The 21,573-nt window shown below is 47.2% G+C and overlaps 1 protein-coding gene across 1 annotated transcript in view; it reads right to left on the bottom strand.

The window, feature by feature from the left end:
• The window catches only part of LOC133347254 (ryanodine receptor 2-like), a 323,764-nt gene that overhangs the window by 82,798 nt on the left and 219,393 nt on the right, over positions 1-21,573 (bottom strand). Inside the window, 18 exon segments of the mRNA XM_061559372.1 lie at positions 227-342; positions 1,311-1,434; positions 3,108-3,183; positions 3,669-3,749; positions 6,462-6,599; positions 7,006-7,095; positions 8,520-8,598; positions 9,400-9,527; positions 9,529-9,564; positions 10,340-10,480; positions 11,364-11,454; positions 12,391-12,611; positions 13,126-13,295; positions 13,897-14,017; positions 16,299-16,404; positions 16,926-16,976; positions 19,672-19,861; positions 21,162-21,297. Of these exon segments, the coding sequence (XP_061415356.1) occupies positions 227-342; positions 1,311-1,434; positions 3,108-3,183; positions 3,669-3,749; positions 6,462-6,599; positions 7,006-7,095; positions 8,520-8,598; positions 9,400-9,527; positions 9,529-9,564; positions 10,340-10,480; positions 11,364-11,454; positions 12,391-12,611; positions 13,126-13,295; positions 13,897-14,017; positions 16,299-16,404; positions 16,926-16,976; positions 19,672-19,861; positions 21,162-21,297 (2,095 nt within the window).

Below are 21,573 nucleotides of genomic sequence, written 5' to 3'. Positions count from 1 at the left end.
CCCACCCAGCCCCTCCCCATCCTCCCCACCCTACCCTCCCCACCCAGCCCCACCCTCCCCACCCAGCCCCTCCCTGCACGACGGACACAATAATCCCCTGTGGGCTGGTGTAATCAGGAGGTTCCTACCAGTAAAACCTCTTCTTATTTTTCATCATTTTGATGCTGCCAAAAAAGGCCCCGTATAAAACAGAGACCCCGCCTGTCGGAGCGAGGCGAGAGCTCACCGAGCTGCGTGATGTAGCCGTGGGCGCTCTCCACGTAGCTGATGAGCTGCTGTAGCAGTCCATACGCAAAGCGCTTCTCGATGGACGAGGCGTCCATCTCCATGTCCTTGGCACCTCTGTCCCACGTACCGTAAATAGTAAAGATGAAGATTCCCCCTCAACCCCTCCCCACCCCCAACAGCCTTTAACAGGCTGTTGGGGTAAACGCTGTTGGCGAGCACCTATGAAGGCCGGCACGGCGCACGAGGGGCGGCATTTGTCTCTCTAATGTTGATGTTTACACACAGCACTCCTGTACTCATTTACGGCTGAGTCGACCTAGAGGAGGCCCAGGACCGGTTTATAATATTTGCCACGGTTGCTGGCTGTGAGCAGGAAGCGAATCTAGTTCGTAGTGTAGCGCGTCTACCGATGGAGTACCACTCTCCACGTACCACAGGACAGGACAGAGATTCCCGGTATAGCCTCAATTGCTTTTGTGACAACAATAACCCCAATTCGCCACTAAGTGGGAGTGACGCCACTGCAACGGTTCAGCCAAAATCGATCCGATTTGAGGCACCGTGCAGTGCGTGGAAGGCTCGCTGGCAGGAGGTCACGGGATGGATCCAGCTATTATGGGTTAATTGACTGTGGTGACTGGTAGAGGCAACACTTTGCCAACTGACTGCATTTTCGTGGCAACTTGTACAGCACGCGCACGCATGCGTGAACCCAAATGCGTAACACGCCTCTGTGCCTGCACATTCAAATTTGGATTCACGTGCAGGACACAAACACAGGAACGTGTTCAAAGCTCGACGTGCACACACGGATGCACACACGTAGGGGTGCCCTATTTTTAGCCCATTGTTGCTGCATTTCCATAAAATTTCTAAATCAGCCATTTCTTATCCCATTGCACGGCTCCATTGTGAGACGTTAACAGTCGCCATGACGAGGAGAGTCTAGCCTTACCATCGGAATGTGGATTTTACCAACCACAATTCAGATCCACCAATGAAAATAATCAACTACCTGTGCTAGTTTGAGTCGAGAGACACTTCAGCTTAGTAACACAATGGGATCGTGGGGCGTAGCGTGCCTGGAGACAGCGTATCCGTTGATCTGCAAGAACTTGAGAAGTTCCTCAGCTTTCTCCAGGTCCTTGGATTTCTCCTTGGCAGTCAGTGTGTCGTAGGGAACCAGCAGGGGATGGGTGCCACCCCCTGCTTTGGCGCACACACCCACACGCACGTATACACAGACACAAGCATGCACACACGCACACATACGTAGAATAATATGACAATGAGTCCATTGTGGTTTTTTTCTTCAGAATGTGAGATTATTACCGTCCCGATTTAAGCGGCAATTTTATTTGCGTTCAAATGTATTCCAATACCTTGTTTTCTCAGAAAAGCATCTGAATCATTAAATTAAACAAATATTATACGATTTTTCTTTGTACCTTCTTAGCTTAATTTGGTTCAGTTAGAAGTTTAATTACTTGCAATTATGAAGTTTAGCAATGTGCACCGATGTATACAATCGTGCGTCTTAAGTATTTCTAATTATTCCATGGTTTTAATAGGAAACCCCTACAACTTTTTATCAAGACTGTACTGCCATATTCTGGCTGCACCACAGTCTCGGAGGTGGAGATCTGATTTCCGACTTGAAGACACAGACACTGATGAGCGCTTCTCTCGCTTTAATGCGTTGGCTGTCGTGACCAAAGTTATGATTCATAAACTGATCTTTAGGTCAGATCGCGTAAGTACAATGTGTGTCATACCCCCCCCCCCCATCCACCCGACACAGCCAATTAATAAATTTGTCACGTGAACAAAACATGTGGACCTGTTGATGAGATTATATAAAAAAAAAAATCTTATTTTTAATAAAATTTATGTAATTTGTCTCTTAACTGTGATTTTTAAATATGTAATTGATAGGAAACAAACACAAGATTCAGGTCGGATTCAATACATTACACAAAATCCGTGATCTAATCCCATCTGTGAAGGAGGTCATTCCTGACATGCAATACCCTGGAGTCTACAAACTGAGTTGTACCTGTGGCAGCAGTTACATTGGGGAAACGAAACGACATGTCTCGGACCTTTTCCGCGAACACAAGGCAGATCTAAAACACGGCAGAACCAATACCTCTGCCGTAGCTGACCATTGTTATAATGCTGTGGGCTCACATGATAGTTTTTTCTGAGACCAAGGTACTCTGCAAACCTTCGGGCTACTATCAAAGGTTTGTTCATGAAGCCGTCCAGATATTTAAACATAGACAAAACTTCAACCGAGAAGATGGATACAAATTTAACAATAATTGAAAGGATGTTATCAACCAGGTAATGCCTTAACTGGTTGTTGTTGTTTCTATCGTTACCTGCCGGTTTACTGCTAGCCCTGCCCACGCCCCCCCCCCCAGCCTCACGCCCTCTTCCCCTAGCGCTCACGCGGCCCCTCCCCCTACCCCCCCTCTCTCCCCCCTTGCCTCCTCCCCCCTCTCTTACCTATATAACCTCTTGCCACGGCAGCTCTCCCGCCACCTTCAGCATTTTTTTTGCTGTGGTTGTCCCACCTGATGAAGATCGCTTGTGTTGCGATCGAAACGTTTTATTTTATTTTATTTCTACCTACGTGACTTTACCGAAAGAACCAAAGAGTGTAGAGTATGTAATTGCTAGTTTTAATGTTAGGTTAGTAACACCTTGCCTGTGCTCGCCAGTTGCCTGGGAGAAAAGTGGGCTAAGTTTTTCCCCCAATCCTGGCCCAGCTGGCTCAAAAATGTAACAAACTTAACGAAACTAAACGAATGACCATTGCTGAATAAGTGAGATGTTATTGTTGTAATTTATTTGAACCAGGGTCAGGGCCTCACCTTTGGCTTCAATTTCTATCTTCTTCTTACTTGCCCAAGTGTTGTGGTAATTTTCAGCCAGAGTCTCTGACATGTTCTGGTGACAGAAGTAAGAATGTAAAAAAACCTCACTTGTAAAAAATGATATTTAATCAAATCGCACATCATTTTTTTTTTTTACAGTTATACCTCAAATGTGTGATCGTAGTCATGCATTAAGATTTTTTTTATCACTTTGTGTCAAACCATAGCCCTGGAATTCAATATCACACGTACTTATTAACTCCATTCCCTAGGCCTCTTTGTCCATACAAGGGGCCTACCTTTTCTAGGCTCTATCAATGTGTGTTGAGTCTTTTTGTGACTAGGCTGAGACCAACAGACTCACCACACTTGAGAAATCGACGTAATCATCGGTGGATATTGTCCGGATTCGAACCCAGGAACTCATTCGTGGTAGCTTCTCAGTGTTCTCACAAAGTGTTTGACATCTCAGCCACCTGGTCATCTCCACGTTTTGAAAACAAACCTCAGATTGCAACAACATCCAAGAAGAATCATCGGCTGAAAGCAAAGACTGACCTGCAGATCCCGAGGGAGTGTTACGTTGGTCATGTCCAGGGGTCGTGGCGTGAAGCCGTGGGGAGATTCAAATGAGCTTTGCTGCAGAGAGGAACAGGGTGAGGAATTTTAACGAGCATGCGGCAAAATCTCTTGAGAGGTTAGCTCACAAAAGCTCCACATGTGAAAGGACAGGGTGTTGGCTGGAATATTAAGTTCTGCATTTGATTTAATGGCTTACCATCATAGCTGGGCTTATTTACGATGCTAGATAGGATATGCATAGGATATTGATACAAAAACACAGAGGTGATGCCTTAAAAACTATGCTAACATACTTCAGAATTTAAGTTGCAATACAGACTTTCCATTCCAGATTGTGAGGAGTTTAAATGTTGGACTACAAAACAAATCTTGTATGGCTGAACAAACAATTGTAATTTGCATCTGGATTAAATCTGAGAAGAAGCGCAAAAGAAAATAACACAATTGAATTCTACTCAGGAGGACAAGACCATGGAATAAAAAGCGAATCTTTTTTTTGTCAGTGGCAGGATTTCATTGTGAAGCATAAGTGATCGCCGCATCCAGACTGTAAAAATGATTACGTGGGCTTCAGCAAATTCTAAAAGAGACATTGTGAAATACCGATCGAGCCTCCTGCCGAAAATAAAATTGAAACTCAGTGTGTTGAATACTTTTAGCCAGAATTCATTTGACGCAAAAAAGCTTTAAATCTCCATTATAAATATTCGACTGCAAGAAATTAAAGCACATTCATCTTGCAATCCTAAGAAACCATCTGTGGCTCAACCTCCGACAATTTCCATTCTTCTAACAACTATGCACCAAGAGTTCCCCGGAAAAAAAACATAATAATACGCTTGAGCACAATTTTCAGATTAACCTTCATCAACACGACACGATCAAATAACCCAGGAATTACCCGTACATGCCGTTTCAACCCCTTGGGGAAAAAAATACCCTGGGGTCTACATTGTTCCTGGTCGTTATGAAGTTGGGATTAAACTTCGATTTAGTGCTTCGATTGAAAAGGGACTAATTTGACAGGAAATGGCACTCGACGATGTTGAGGTGAGAAGATGCCCGGCATCGGGTCACAACGCAGTGCGACGAAAGGCGAGGCCACAATCCCGCCCACTGTTACAATCCCACCACCACAAAGCACCCGTCACAACAAACACGTTCACGCTCGGCGACCCGCGTGTAGAATTCAGCATGCATTACGTTCACGTGCCGGGTGATGTCGGCGAATTTATATCGGGCGCCGCCGCTCTTGCGCGATGTGGTTGTACAATAGACGCAAGCGAATGAGAATACAGATGCGCACGCGTCGCTGCAAAAGAAAGTGGAGTTAGATGGCGCTCGATGGCACGCGACTGTGCACTACGGCTCGTCGGAACGCATGCGCCTGCCAACAGCTTCGCTTTCACATTACGGCGGATGACGTGTGGGTAGTTTCCCCCCCAAGGGCTTAAACTATACACAAGACGAAAAAATTTGAATGCTTGGTTATTACAAGTTACTCACCTCCCTTAGAGGTCTCAACTAGCCCAAGCAGTGAAAGCAAACAATTAAGACAACTGTTAAACAAAGTGCTTGAGCCCGAGTTAGTACACTATGTTCAAACGACTGCCAACCAATTCACGAGTGCAACTTAAACGCAAAGCATGTACAGGGTTGTCATAGCCATTCGCTCATCTGTTTGCTGAATGGCATGTCGCAGGGTGTGTCCTCAGGTTTTCCACACACCATGGGGTTTCAATGGTGTCATAGGGAAACACCGATGTAAGGGCACGTCCAGCTCAGCACTCGTGCGCTTAAATGTAAAAAGCACGTGCAGTCTTTCCTACTAACACAAGCACGCACTAGCGCACGCGAGAAGCAGTAAAAACATTTTAAGAATAAAACAAATTTAATGTGCAGACTCAACCTGTGATTATCACAAAAACGCGACTCAACAATAAGCCTAACGGTGTATCAATATTGTATGGTACACACAGCCCTGGGTAGAACGTAGACCTAACAGATGTAAGGGAAAACGCCAGTCAGGATTAGACACCAAGTGGCACAAGTGTGCGTGGCCAGGAATTTATCGCAGGTGAATAGGATTCATAGCGCACTGGTCACCACACTTGTTCCTGGCACTTGTTCTTGTGCCGGTTTCTCTTTCGCTTCATTGCTTTACTTTTTTGCATTTGTCATTTTGGTGGCCCAAGGAAATTTTGAAAATTAAAATATTCCGGTCTCTTGAGTTCTCACCTGGTTAACGAAATTAACTTTGAAACTACACCAGAGTTTATATACGGCAGGGCACACAGTAGGATGTCATAACAAGCACCATGCTTGCCCGCCCTGCCTTTACTTCTCCATGGCCTAAGTTCACATACTACACAAGGTTCTCCTCGCTTTAGGATTAATTATAGTCTGAGGAGAGATCCAGGCCAGGTTCGTCCACCACCAGCGCCTTTGATGTTGTGTTTGGCCAGGAATCAAACTCGCGTTGTGATCATGGCGCAGTGCTCCGAACCACTTAGACATTGCTCCCCACAAACACCCAAGCACACAAGCACACACGTAGTACATTCTGTGAGAGACACACACTCACGCATTCATTCAAATTGGCAACTCATTTCTTTAGAAATGCTTTTCGTGTTTAGTTCGTTGTGCTTCCTCCGCATCTCCGATTAGATACACTGGTACAAAAAGCACACGTGGACATATGCAACTGCAATGCCCCCCCCCCCCTGCCCTGCCCTGCTAAACGTAGGTGTCCCCCTGCGCGTTGCTCACGCTGCTGGAGTGCGGGAGGCGCTGCGGCTTTGCATGCATGGCGGCCGCCCCTCCGTCTCGTGTCCTCTCGATCGCCCAGCCCAGCATCAGCATGGTCTTCAGGGACTCCTTCACCGGCAGCTGGTAGACCTCCTTCTCCTGCGGCCACAACGCACGGCGTCTCACACTCAGCTCGGTTTACAGACATGCCCTACGCCACCCTGCATCACACCCTGCACCATCCTATCCCGGTTCACTCTCGCAAAAGGCACTACTATCCTGGCTTTCCGAAAGGCATTCCAAATGGCATTAGGGGCTACTAGGTGGCTAGAAGGTGGCAGTGCTAAGTGTGAACCCCTCATGTTCATGGATTTTCTACGGGTTTTCCAATTCCATTCTACATCCCAAATATGCATTCATGGTATTGGGCAAACATTCTAATGTAGGACTTTGCTCAGCATTATCTCTAGCTTATTATGATTACGTAAGCTATTCTCGAAGCCTCGCAATAAAATGAACGTCGCAGGTGAATACAACGACTACAACGCCAACCCGACTTGATTACCTTGTCAGAAAAGAGTTTGAATGGCTTGAGGAGGGGGTGACTTTTGCTTTCTCCATTGAGGACCTCGCCATATGACCACCCTTCTGCATACTGTCAAACAGAGAGAGAGAGACATACCTGTCAACCCCTTATCAGTGCCTACCTTATTGCAAAACAATTCAGACCTTATTGGTCACCCCGTGCTCTTATACATCTCAACGTTCATCCTACAAAGTCCCATCATCACAAGAGAGAAACACAAATAGACGATTTTTTTTTTCCCGTATTGAAACGGATGTACGCCGTATGGACCTGACAACTCAATTTCCCTGTACAAGCATACGGGTAAACCGTATGGGTTGACACGGTATGGAGAGAGGACTTTTCAATTGGCATTCGACATGCCAGAAACCCAATAATTAATCTCAATGGTCACACAATATGTTGCAATTCCGTTCCTATGATGCACGCGTACATCATCGGATCGGAATCGGAATAAAAACAAAAATAACTTTACCGGTACATCTTCGGGTCAGAAAGACGTACGGAGGCTCCCACAAGGCCACGCGGAAGTGCACATGGCGCAGTTTGGCGTCAGCTATCATAGAGTGTGGTCGTATCGCTGCAGTTCCCTGTGGTCAGTGCAATCTTTTGAAAAACAACGGCGCTACTTCGCCTCTCTAAATAAAATTGATGCTCACTGCTTGCGCGTTCCTAGATTCAGCGTACGAACGGGACACCCACCCTCGCGACTTGTAGAGGCGTCTCGGAACGGGAAAGGGTTAAGAAAGCATCCAGCGGAGTTGGGCCAGGTGGCTGAGGAGTGAGAGTGCCACGCCAGCACTGCGGAGACTCTGGATGACGCTCCACGCGGCCGCCCGCGCTCAAACCACATTACCAAGCGTGGTGAGATGATGGTCTCAGCCTGGTGATCAATGGCCTCTCGCTGGCCAGGCGCACACTCGTGCCAATCTGGGGTCTAATCCTGACTGGCGCTTTCGTTAGCTCTCTGTTAGGTCTGCCTTCTATCCAGGGCTGTGTGTACCATTCGCTATTGATGCTACTGTTCGGCCTATTGATGAGTCTCGTATTTGTGACAACCGCAGACTGAGTCTGCACATTTAATATTGTCTTATCATGAAAATGATTGTACCGCTTCTCGTGTGTGCTAGTGCGTGCCTCTATTAGCTAGAAGGACTACCTCTGAATATTCCAGCTCTGTGACTTGTCGGCAAACACACACTTTGCCTCGTTTAGATTCTGTATACAGTTTTTTTTTTTGAAATGTACAATTACGTTTGCAAAGCAGATACCATGGGATCTCCAACACGAATTGGCCATCCAACAGAAAGAAGGAGCTGGTGTAAGGATACATACAGGAGTTGGTGCCCTTCTTCCATCGCTTCTGCTGTACACACACAATGAGGACGGACGTTCCAAAGCCGAGCCGTACCGCAAGCCCACCGAGGGGGAGGAATCAAGATTAGCCGCGAGGTATTTGTGTGTGCCAGGCCTGGCTGCTGTGTGAACCCCACCTTTTCCATCGACCAGCGGTCATGGACGTGCTCTGCATACTTGTTGATGAAAAAATCCAATTTCTCCGGGATGGTGATGCTGCAAAGATGCATGCAGACAAAACAAGCATGAGTGGTGCAACAGAAGTGATTTTTTTCTCACAAATATGAATTTTAAGAAATGTCATGTTATTTCTTTTATCACAACGATGTTTTGGAGGTTTTTAGTCAGGCTCTTTAGCCTGTGAGCTATTAATGTAGTAGTTTCAAAACAATGCCAAAATTATCAAACAGGTCTTCAATTTTTATTTAAAGCTTTCATGATTGCAGGGATTCATATTCTTGGTTCTTTCGGTAAAGTCATGTAGAAGGGAAATAATAACATAATAAAAATCTAAAACAATAAAAATTCTCACGACGTTTCGACTGCGACACAAGCAATCATCAGGTGTGATTTCACAAGCAATCATCATCAGGTGTGATTTCACACCTGATGATGATTGCTTGTGTTGCAGTCGACTTTACCGAAAAAAACAAGAATATAGGTCTTCAATAAGCAAAATATCCAGAATATTTCCAGCGAGTTCCAAAGCTTTTAGAAGAAAGTCCTGTACTGTGACGTAAAAGCCATTACCTGCAAACTCGATTGATATGACACTATAAACCTTTATTTATCATTTTAACAGTAAACATGAGCAGACGTGATTTTAAATTCCAATGGTAGTCCAATTTACCCCATCCATTTAGCCGATCATCTATCCACGATTTCACAAACTAAAACGAGTACCACATTGTAGATCGTCAACAGTGCCCCGTCACGGGAAAGAAGAAACAGGCAGTTAGAACTGAAGGCATGGGGGTGTCGTCCTGCCGCTGGCTCAATGGCTCAGCGCTCCCGCACCTAGACGTGTCGATGGGCTGCGGCTTGAAGTTGCCCTCGGCGTCCAGCGAGGACTGGCTGTCCATCGCGACCATGCGGCTCGACTCCATGTAGTCGGGGGGCAAGGCGCCGGAGATGGCGCCCAGGCACTGGCAGCGCCAGCTTGAACAGCTCCTGCTCGTAAGGCTGTAATCATAGTAATAATAATAATTTATAAGGCGGCGATGCTTGTATGTCTCAGCGACTCAAAGCACCTCATATCACGTCACATCTCATCTCAAACAACATTCAAAGGGTACCCCCCCCCCCCACAGTGGCAGCTCTCTTTGTGCAGCACAAGGGGACTCAGTTAAGGCCTGCAATCAGGCATGTCTGCCAGCAAGTGACGATGATTGCTCAGTGTAATCCAAAAATTGGACTAGGACTCTGGCAAGCAATGGCCTATTCAATGTCATGGGATCTTTAACTTCCACTGTGAAGCAGATACAGCGTACTGCATACATCTGGAGTATTAAGCAAGGCGACCTATTGGATTTGAAATCGAGAACCTCTAAATAAAACGGTTAAGAATACTGTTTGATGTATATTCTATGGGGATTGTCTAGCACTGGTTCAGGCCTGCTAATGGAGATGAGCACTGCCCCACGCTAAGACCAAGTAGATACTTTGACTTGACCTGTCCAGTGTTGGATCTAAACGTTTTAAGCCGTCACCCTGCTGAACAGAACGTGGAACATCAGCGACAGTTCTCAAGCAGTGTTGGGTAAAACCGGCCCACTCAATTGACTCGCATTGAAGAGGCTGCTTCTCCAACATGCCGTAATTCCGTTCTGGATGTGACAAGTCCACACGGACACAGCTTTGTCTCTTCACTCGGCTCGTGTCGAAGCACAATTAGGCTCCGATGATTTTGGTGATGGTGATGACTACTGGGTTAGCAGCGGAGGGTGGCCGTGGTCACCTTCTTGGACAGCGCGTTGAACACGCCCCAGAAGAGCTTGCGTGTGAGATGCAGCTCCTCCTCCGACGCTGCCCCGTAGCTGCCCCAGCCACTCGCCAGGCAATAGTACTTCCAGCAACGCTCGAAGTGATTGGTCAGCACCTGCAGACAGCGGACGGCGCGACCATGTTCAGCAATGGAAGTTATCATTGGACGGTAAAATCAGAGTTGGGCTGAACAATGGCCAATCAGTGTTGTGAGGGCCCATGTAGATTTATTTGGAAGCGTTTACTTAAATTATAACATTTATAAAGGGATATTGCATAGGATATTAGTTTTGAGGTTCAGATGCATTGTTTATAAGGTTTTCCCAATGCATTTGGCAACCGAGTAAATGTACAAACATATTGTGCGTTCAGAAATATTTAATCTCAGACCAAGTTATTTTCCCTGAAAAGTTTTAGCCAATAGCTTGATGCTGTATTTAACACTTCCACGGAGTTAAAACAACAACGTTAAATGCAACGAATCTGCTTTCAAAGGGCTGTTATTGATTGCTGGCAGTTCACGTGCTCTATTCCATGCCTTCCCTTTGCAGATGGCACCCACTCCACGTATGGACCAGGCAGCCGGTCACAATTCAAACACTGCACATGGCTGAACCACGTTAACTCGCGCCTATATGTACGAGACCCTTGTTATCGGTATCGAAATAATGCAAAAAAGAATAGGCTTTACCGTTTCCGGCAAACACCAAATAGACACACCTACCGCAAGGCATAACGTCTGAATTAACCCAACATGCTGGTGGTAAAACAAGCATGTGTTGTTAATAAAGGAGGCTTTATGGCCTTGTCTCATCAGTGTTAGGCCAGAGAATGCTAAAAGGCAAACAGCATAACCTATGCTTCCTTATTATTATTATTTCAATGGCATCGTTTGTTGGCCAGTTCGGTCACGGACGGTGGTGAACACCACTTGGCCATAATGCGATTTCTTCTGCACGGAGCGAGGCACGAGGACACACAGCAGCACGCCTCGTCACCTTCAGTGGCATCTTGGAGTTTTGGTTGAGCAGCGGCACGTCGAACACAAAGCGGCGCAGCAGGTGCTGCATCATGGATGGGCGTAGTTGCCTGCAGCACCGTGGCACGCGCGCACACACATAGAGGGCACCGTTATGCTGGCAAAATTTGCCCACACAGAGGGGAGGTCTCTCACCTTTAACTCTGCCATTCGTGCCGTCTGGAAAAATTCCCAAACTTGCTGTTCACGGTGGTTTTTGGACTCGTTTTTATCCAAACAAGAGATTTATATGTTGTCTCGTGAGCAGGAAAAGGTAGCGGAATTCCCCTTGCTCAAGAGAGCAATCCGTAGGCGCCCATCTCGATTGGTAGCCATGAGCCAGTAGTTGACATTTCAAATTCCTAGAGACGGCCATTTCTCTCCACTGGAATAACCGCCGTTTGACTGGCGCTGTCGGGAAAGTGCTTGCCTCACAAACGAGAATAGTTGTGAGTTCTAATCCTGGTCACGGGTCAAGCTCAGCATCTCATCCATCTGGGGTTAGTAACATTGGTGCCAATCGATGAGTGGATGAGAGTTATCAAGGGTGATAATGTCTATGGCTATCCACCAACAAATCAAAGTGTGACTGTGATTAAATTAAACGAATCTGAACGAAGATTCAGACTAAGACAATGAAGTACATTTATTTGCGACAGCAGTGCAATGAGGAAGGCCAACACGATAACTGCCCATATATGTATATAAATAAATATTTCCGAGTTCACAGATTGGTTGACCTGCCATTATTAGGCAAGGAGGAGGAAAAATTGCACGGTCCTCACACAAACGCTTTATAACTACGAGTGTACTAAATTTGACGGCTTGAGTTGACTGGAAAAATCCAGACTTACAGCTCGACAAAAATTCAACAGGGTTGTTGCTGACTGGACCAAGACTGGGCCTGAAATATAGAGTGCCGACCGAGTGAATGCTGGGTGCAGCGACCCCAATGCGATCACCCCCCCCCACCACCACCACCCGTCCCCGACCGCCCCCTCCCGCACCCGCAAACGGCGATGAGGCACTCCTCGATGGCGTCGCGCTGCGCCTTGGTGAGCGAGCGGCCCTTGGAGATGCGGTAGATGGTGTGCAGCATGGAGTCGATGAGCGAGGAGTGGTGCTCCGTGCCGGCAAACAGCGACGCGCATCGCGTCAGCACGGGCAGCACGGCGGAGCACAGGTACCGGTTGAGCGCCAGGGCCATGTCGGTGGCGGAGAGAGCCAGCTGCACCACCACGCCCCCCCCCGACCAAAGACAAATGACAAACACACGGGTCCCCGCTTAGCGCCTTGTGAACCTGTGGACGCAGGTGCCGTTGAGCGAGCACACGTAGAGGAAACACGTGCACGCACAAGACAAAGAGCGTCCCGTAACAGAGCCCGTGTGGTCTGTTGAGACAAGTGCTCTTAGTGAGCACCTCTTAAGGGCTGCACAATACGCACGAGGGGTGGGGTGTCGCCACCACCTCCCCCAGCCGCATTGCCAAACTAGGTGCTGATGTTCACACAAGTGCACTCAGCCAGCTTGGAATAGTAGGCCAAAATAACCATTAGAGGGGCTCTCTAGATCTCTAGTAGAGACCAGTGGCATGAGCAAGCAATTTCAGCCTGCACTTTTACCTTTAGGCTTTCACTTGTCACCCGTAATTGCAAAAGCCGAGATTGGAGCCCGCTGCCTGGCTGAACCGGAGTTAGCGCAACGGCCCTGGCCATCAGGCAGGCGAGGAGAAGGAACTCACGGTGTCGAGAGCGGCAGCCGCGCGCAGGTCGGGCAGGAAGCCGACCTCCAGCATGTGCAGCAGGAAGTCCTGCGTCTCGATGCCGTACACGCGCTCCAGGAAGAGCACCATGGCCGCCTTGTGGTCTGGGCAGAATCCCGCCGACATGTCCGGCTCCATCACCATTCCATCTGCCGAGCAAGCAAACAGGCGCCAGCGGAACACGCACGGTAAGCGCCTCCGATTAGCGCGGTTGGCTACGTACGGTGCGAAAGAAGTTCAACATGCAAACCAATCACCCTCCCTCTCGTCCGTTTTACCAACCGCTCCCCACCACGACCATCGCCGACCCCCCTCACCTGTGAAGATTGATCATTTGTGCAGATTAGAAGCGCTACGCAGGGAGCTGTCACTGGTAATAAGTGCGAGGTGGCCAGAGCAGTAGAGTTATTCTGACTTTGCGAATATTTCATTGCTCTATCCTCTCTCATGCACATGGCTTTCCTTCGAAGACTCCAGGTTTCTCACGCTGGCCGAACACCCATGCACGGAATTGTTCAAATACAGTGTACGTACGTAAAAAGTGTCCCAAGCGCCGTGGCCACGCCACTAGCACTGAGCGGCGAAGGACTGCCGCCGTTGCGGTGGGCTTAAATAAATAAATAGCCCATGTTTCTCCCTACACGAGTGTTTGTACCAGAGACAGATACAGCGCAACACTGGAGATGGAATTTCAGACGTTCCACATGAACACAGTCGGTCAAGAGGAGACGGATGCAACGCCCACCGCACCTTTGTCAATGGTTGGCATCTTGAAGGGGATGCTGATGACCCCTTCCAGGTCCCCGACAGGGACGAGCGAGCGCAGGATGGAGCGGATGCGGATTGCCTCACCCTTGCCGGTGAGGATGAGCTACGGAGACACGAGGGCGCATTCAAGAATTGACGTCGCTCGCCACCGCCACCTTAAAGCGGGCGTCAAATGACCTGCGCAGGATCTGTTCCTTTGTGCAGTGAAACTACTTGGGCTGTGGTCTGTTGGCAGAGCGTTCAACTCGGGTTACGAGTTCTGGTCAGGGGATGGATCAACTCTCCAGGTTCAGTAAAACTGACGCCACCATTTTTGGGAGATTCAACAATGATGATCCTGTGATTATCCTGAGACTGATCTGAATAAAAATGTGGAATGTAAACCGATTGTCAGGGACATAAACGTAAATGAGCACTGCCCCACGTTCAAGCAGGAGCACACTTGACCTGACTTGAATGTATCGATAACGCAACATATTGTGCATTTGAAGAATGCACAATGCATATGAAGAATGCACAATATGTTGAGCCAGACTTATCAGGAATGTTGCAGAACAATTTCCACGCTATTTTTTACGAAACACATACATCAGACAAAACCGTACTTCTTGATCTACATACTAAGCGGTCACAAGTTCATCGCGCATTCACGGCCACACACCAACGGCACAAATCGTCTGTCGTCATAGATATTTTGTTGATGGCCTATTGATTCCCTCATGGCTTCGCATTATTATCACCAACGCCATCAGCGCAATAGCCTCAGAGATTGTCTTCGGGATAACTTCACTTTTTATCCACAAAAGTCACATTAACATCGATCGCCACAGTTCCAATCTCGACTGGGAACATTATTTAATGATCTTCTCTCAACATTCGTAATAAAGTGTTACGGTGACAAATGCTGTTTGACAATTTGACAACGCATCATAACGGAAGCGTCTCGTTACTTAACGTGATGTTGGTTTATATTCTTGGTTCTTTCGATAAGGTTGCGTAGAAGGGAAATAATAAAGTAATAAAAATAAAACAATAAAATTCTCACGACGTTTCGATTGCAACACAAGCAATCATCATCAGGTGTGAAAACCACAGCAAGAAAATTTGAAAAAAGTGATGTTGGTAATGTTGAAAACGTTTTGGACCATTCACTCTCCTGTGCCGCACAAGATATATTTCTGTGTCCTTCCGAGTCCTTAGTGATATGTCAGCACGGCACAGCTTGCCTTCGGACTGGCAGTAACAAGTGTCCACGCAATCCATCTTGAGAACAGGTTTTCCCCTTTTTTCTGGCTACAAAACAGGCGTCCTCTGGTCTAACACCATTGAAAGAAAGCTGTCAGAGTATGTTTTTTGTTTGCAATCTGACCACAAGTATTGTGGTTAATGCAGACATGATTCCTTGAACAAGGTTTCAGTTTGGTGTTTTAACATCTTAACACCTGTTTTGTTGCCAGAAAAAAGCGGAAAACCTATTCTCATATTTTGGTACTGGCAAAGGAGGTCCCATGATCTACTATAACTGTGCCGTACACAATTTTCAATTACATTTATTTATTTAGCTCCATTAAATTTCACACAGGGCGTCTGATTAACATTTGATGTTGCGGATGTCCCCTAGTGCCGATTACAAAATAATTTGGGAATGCGCCCGATCTAGTCAGATCTCAGAAGCTAAGCAGAGTTGAGCACACTGGCCAGTGTCAGGATGGGTAGGTGAGCACCGTGCACCAACTGGTTGCCGCGGGCCTTGCGGGGCTATGCGGTGGTCAGCAGAGGGCCAGCCCGGCAATATCTGTGCAGCGCTGAATGTCTATGCTCCTGCGTCATTGCTCCCCGCATTCACCAACCCACACTGTCCGGTACGGTAAAGTGCGGTCAAATAATAATGACGTTTAAAATGCGCCAGATTTTACAGACAAGTCAACAACTCAGAGGCGTGGAGCCAAGCTCAGGGCTGCTCGAAAACCCTGACCAAATAGATAGAGGCCTTTATCGATGTTTCTTAAAAGTCAGAAAGTATTTGATGTTGCGGATGTGCAAAGGGAGTTCCACAGCGAGGGGGCGACAGCAGAGAACCGACGTGGGGCTGTAACAGTTCAAGACCTTGGTGTACGAAGTAGATTTTGAGTGTCGCTACGTAGGGTTCAAGACGAGGGTAGTGAGGCGAGGTATCGTGGGGAACCGGTGGTGAAGGCGTGGGCAGACCATCATCCAGTAGTGAACGGGAAAAATGCCAGGACGTGTACACGCGAAAAAACGCATGAGCAATTTGCCGTAGATATTTCCAAACGGCCGCAAGGGACGCAACCGTTGACTCCGGCTCAGTGACACACGTGTGCTGACCGCCTGAATACTCGAGCACAGGAGGAAAAAAAACCTACGTGCGTCTCGGGCGCACATCGGCCCAGCAGGTCGATGAGCGCTGCGTAGAACGTCATGATGGCATTGCCCATGTGGACGGCCTCTTCATCCTCTTCCTCGTCTTCCCTGGAAATATAAAATGCACATGGAGGTCGTTAGCCGACGCTTGTACCGTGTCCTCCGTCTTCCATAATCCCTCCGTCCTCTACCCGTTTCCCCAGCCCGCCTCATCCGTATTACTCCCCCCCGACCCTCCCGATAACAAACATTAAAGGGAGACAGACACAAGGGGAGGTATTGGTATGCTTTATAAGAAACAAAAGGCACTGCACCCACAGTGAAAACACATTTGTCATGGGATGGAAAGCAAGCTGGACGGCCCCCATCCATTGAAGCACAGACCAAGCAGCAGATGAGAAACCGGATGGAAAAATTGTTAAAACAAAAAATTACCACGGGATTAACCAATGGTCAGCAATCAGGAGGGTAAAAGGCCAGTTCAGTTAGTTGTTTAAAATGGGGGTGGGAGTAGGGTGGGTACCTTGTCCCTACTGATGCCACTAATCTGGAAGGGTGAGTAAAGGAGGAGGAGTAGGAAAAGTAATGGCAGCCATGGGGTGATAAAATAAACATATACTTTACTTTACCCCCACGTAAAGCTGTTTATTTGCGATTCATCATTCCAGTCCTGGAGTAATCTGGAATGATTCAAACAGGTTCAGCACATTGCACAGCACACCGAGAAGAGACGTTCAAAGAAAATTAACGCGCCAAAAAATGAATAGGTTAATGTTTACGCTCGTTGAATCACTTGCGACTGCACATGGCAATCGTGTGTGGCCCTTGCAGGTGTCACGCTTTAACAAATGACAGAGCGTTGCATGGTTCTCCGAGCGTTCGTGACTCTCCGATTTGTTTTCGGCTCGCAGCACACGATGGGAGGTCCGTTCAGTCGCTGGAATCAGCCCTTGAATGCTGCTCCTCAAGTTACCTCCCAGCGCGTGGAGCAAAATGTTAGCGGACGTTGTGGCGAACAGCACTTTGGGGCAACCCAAAAGCACGTCGGAGGGCTGAATAGATCGCCGTCCGATGTCTCTGCTCCACGTGCTCGAAAGCTTAAGTACCTTAAGTTCTTGAAACTCTCAGCGTGTGCAGCGAAAACGTCCAACATCATGCCGAACTACGCGCGGTACAATTATAAAAAAAACTTCGGAGAGCCACGCGGCCGAACCGCATAAAAGCCTGCACATGGATGCAAGCTGTCCCTCGACTGAGATGAGCTATAGCTCACTCCTGAGGACCATTCTTGAGTCCCGGATCGAACAGCAATAAGTGAGCATGGCTCTCACACGTGTACGATGATAAATAAGCGGCAGTTAAATCTGTCTGATTCCGCACGGTTAGCGATCTGTGATTTGGTTATCGGTTTATATGTATAGCGTATGCGGATAACTTACTTCATATACTATACAACAAACATCACACAAGTGTTTGGTTATATATAGGTACAAAGACAAAGATTCCCTGTATAGTCTTAAAATACTGTTTGGGAAAGTGCTGTTAGCGAGCACCTATGAAGGCCGGCATGGCACAGGAGGGAGTGGGTGGCCAACACCATGCCCAGCCGCCTTTGTTTCCCTAGTAGCAATGATTTTACACGTATAATTAGGTTCTCAATTGAGGCTGAGTCGACCTAGGGGAGGCCCAGGACCAGTTCATATAATCATCACTGGTGTTGGCCGTGAGCGGGAATCGAACTCGGGTCTCTGGGTTCGTAGTGCAGCGTAGCGCTAACCGCTACACTACCGCTCCACATATATATAGATATAATACAAACACGCATACACACACACGCACACGGAACCTGTAAACAAAGAAGAATGCACAAGAGCAGAAGAGAAGGTTAGTGTCGTGAACCCAGCGGTGGCAAACAGCCCTGTGGGGCGGGAGACCCGGGCATGGGAGAGAGACGGTGTTCTCACGTGCACGCACAGTCGGCTATGGTTAGTTGGGATCAAGAGTGGTTGCGTCATCAGGTAAGACCAGACCTGCTATAGGAAAGAAAAACATTTTTTTACCATTGGCTCAGGGACACAAACTAAGACAGGCAACACAAGATGGTAATTTGAGCAATAAAACGCAACATGTCCTTAACTTTGGGGACGGTGGGATTATAGCGGGAGAAATGTGTGTGCATTATGATATCAAGTCCTTCGTCCAACTTTGTAGGCACCTATGAGGGAAGTGTGGCCTTGTGGTAGATTACAGGTATTACCAGGAAGATAACAACACGAATGTTACGAGTAATAACAAGAATGCGGATATCAACATTTTGAAGCAGATAATTCGAAATTCTGCCGAAATAACCAAAATATCAAACACAACGAAAGTCAAATAATGCAATAATAAAGCAGGGTAAGTGATTGAAGAGATACCATTTTAGATGCACTTCCACTGCCCCCCCCCCCCGTTATAAATGACATCTCAATTGCGTTTCCAACGCAAGACTAAAGTCATGTGGTCATCACGGTCAATATTGTGAACTCAACGTTGTTGTTTTCACAACAAGATCTGGCGACTGCTTTCTCTCCTCCTCCTTTCCGCCCCGACATCTCACGAGTTCTTGCAGCAACTTCATCGCTCGACCTCCAAGCGATGCCCTTACAGTGTCTCGCCATCCGACCTTCAATGCCTCCCCCCGTCTCAGTAACCTGCCATCCACCATCCACACGCTTGTGCCTGGCCCATTTAAGCCTCTCGCTTTTTTTTTATTTCACCTGTAATACATTCCTACAACAAACGCATTCTGAATTTCCACATTGCTAGCTGTCTCCGAGAGCATGGCAGTCTTATCGTCCTCCACAGGTAACAATACTCAAAAGGTCTGAATATAACTTTCCCTAATAGAGGTTTGTCGGTTAAGCTCTTCGCCCTGCACAGCAAAAATCAGGAATTATGCCTTCGTTAAAAGAAGCAGAGAAATACAATTTTTGTTTTCCAAAACAGAAAGCAGGGCATCTCGTCAAATAACTTTTCCAAATAGGCCAGAGGCGTAATCCTAGTAGCTAGTGGTACTTCATCAGGCTGCGCAGATGAGTTTTCCTTTGTATGTTCCATCACTCGAACTGCACAGTTGAGCTTTACCAAATCCACTCCATTGCTAAAAATAATGTTACAACGCTTTGTAGTGATGCCACTGGTGAACAAGGCTGAGTGCATCAAATTGCATATCACGCGAACCCAGTTGTTTCAATGCACTGCATCACTGCACATTTCCAAACATTTTTTTGTTAAAACGTAGAACGGAGCCCCAAGCTCGCTTGAGGACGGAGGCAATTTGTCTCCACCCCCCGGGGGCTGGTGCCTTACGAGGCTGCGGCACGCGGGACGTACATGGGTCGTCGCGCCGTGTCGGTGCAGGCAGATGGGCCGTCCCGGTCAGGGTCCTCGGAGATGGTGATGGCCTCCTTCATTGCGCCCAGCAAGCCCTGGCCACCCTCTCCGCGCAGCGCCGGCCCAAAGCACTCGGGCCGCCGGATAAGCAGCCGCACCACCACGTTGGCGTTTTCCTCCACGCTCTCGCCTGCTCTCTCCATGAGCCACACACAAATTGAAATCGTTGATGTCAACAGAATACTGTACTCTATCATAAAAAGTATTTTTTTTTTGGTTTTACGTACGTATGTATGTATGCATGCTGAACTTATTTAGCACCACACGTAGCCGACCATGCTAATCATAAGTGCGGGGGAAGGACAAAAAACTAAACACAAAAATTAGTTCTCAAGAAATTAGTTTTCGATATAGATATAAAAGTGCCATAGCTCCAGTGGATTCCTAATACAATTCTTAGTTTGTGCTGTGTAGCTCTCGGATGCGTGCATTGTTTCGGCATGAAAATTCAGTTTCTGAAAAAGCTCCCAACCGCACCACGAGTGGAACATTGGGCATCGGGTGAAATGATACGCAGTATACAACGCTAAGTCACATCAGAGAGCTGTGAATCTTTGATTCAACCAGCGGGGTTTCACAACAGAAGAGTCACAGACACATTCTGGGATAAGGTCATCAAATCACAAGCCAGACGGTGATTGTGGCTATGCATGCCTGTAATCCAGCACTGTGGTAGCTGAAAACATCTGAATCTCCTACGCTCCCTTTATTCGATTTGCACAGCACTGTGCGATGCAGTTACAAAAATGACGCCACGATATAAAACCTCAATTATTATCATCATGGGCACTATCTAGTGCATCACATAAGATGATATTGTGGTACAACCTCATTATACTTTCGCCAAATGTACGGAACACCGCTCAATAATTATGATATAGCCTGTGTTGAACACTGTATACAATGCATTATTGTATAAATACGTGAAACCCATGTACATACCGGAATATGCTACTACTACTACAGAAAATGTTAAAGAAACATCCAATAATATGTCTATGTCACCCATTGATATTGTTAGTGACAGATGAAACATTACGTATATAGTTAAAACGTACAAATGGTGACGATTGCGTTGTTGGTTAATGATCATCAGAAATATTTGTTTTTTATATTGTGCCCTAAGTGCCAGGGAGATTCAGAGCACTTTACATCATCACATCTCATTTCAACTCGTTTCAAAGGGCACCCCCAGTGGCAGCTGTCCCTGTGGGGCACAAGGTAACTGGCAGCACCTGGCCCGCAAACGTCCAAGAGTCTGCCAGTAGCCAGTAAGGGGGGGGGGAGCGATATGACGATGATTATGATAATGGTGGTGGTGGCAATAGTCATGATAATATACAAAAGAATGTGCTGTAGAATGATGGCTTTTAATTTTGCTACAAGCAGCGTGTATAACAAAGCCTTCAGAGCGGCCGTAGAATCAGCACCGTTGACAAAGACGGTGAATCGGAGGAAGTCGAGGTACCGCTCCCCCTCCACGGGATTCCAACCGATGTCGGGGTAGCCACGGGTCAGGAGCATTGGGCAGCTCTGCAAGCCACAGCGTGCCAGGTAGCGGCCCACCTGCGGCAAACAACACAACATCACGTATATGTATGTGTCTTGAACTTCTTTCGCACCATACGTAGCCAACCATGCTAATTGGAGGTGTGGGGAAGGACAACAAACAAAACACAAAAAAACATGTCTAAAGAAATGAGTTTTCAATCTAGATGATTTAAAAGTTCATATCTCCAGTAGCTTCCCAGTATTTGATAACCGTTCCCGACGGCCGCAGAAGCGCATCTGAAGGCGCGCAATGAGGTGACCGTCTTTTGTTTGATGGTTAGCCAAAAGCAG

This window comes from Lethenteron reissneri, chromosome 25 (assembly GCF_015708825.2).
Source record: "Lethenteron reissneri isolate LAM-NWPU_2019-01 chromosome 25, ASM1570882v1, whole genome shotgun sequence".
Taxonomy (NCBI): Eukaryota; Metazoa; Chordata; class Hyperoartia; order Petromyzontiformes; family Petromyzontidae; genus Lethenteron; species Lethenteron reissneri.
This window is presented reverse-complemented; position numbering and strand designations above follow the sequence as displayed.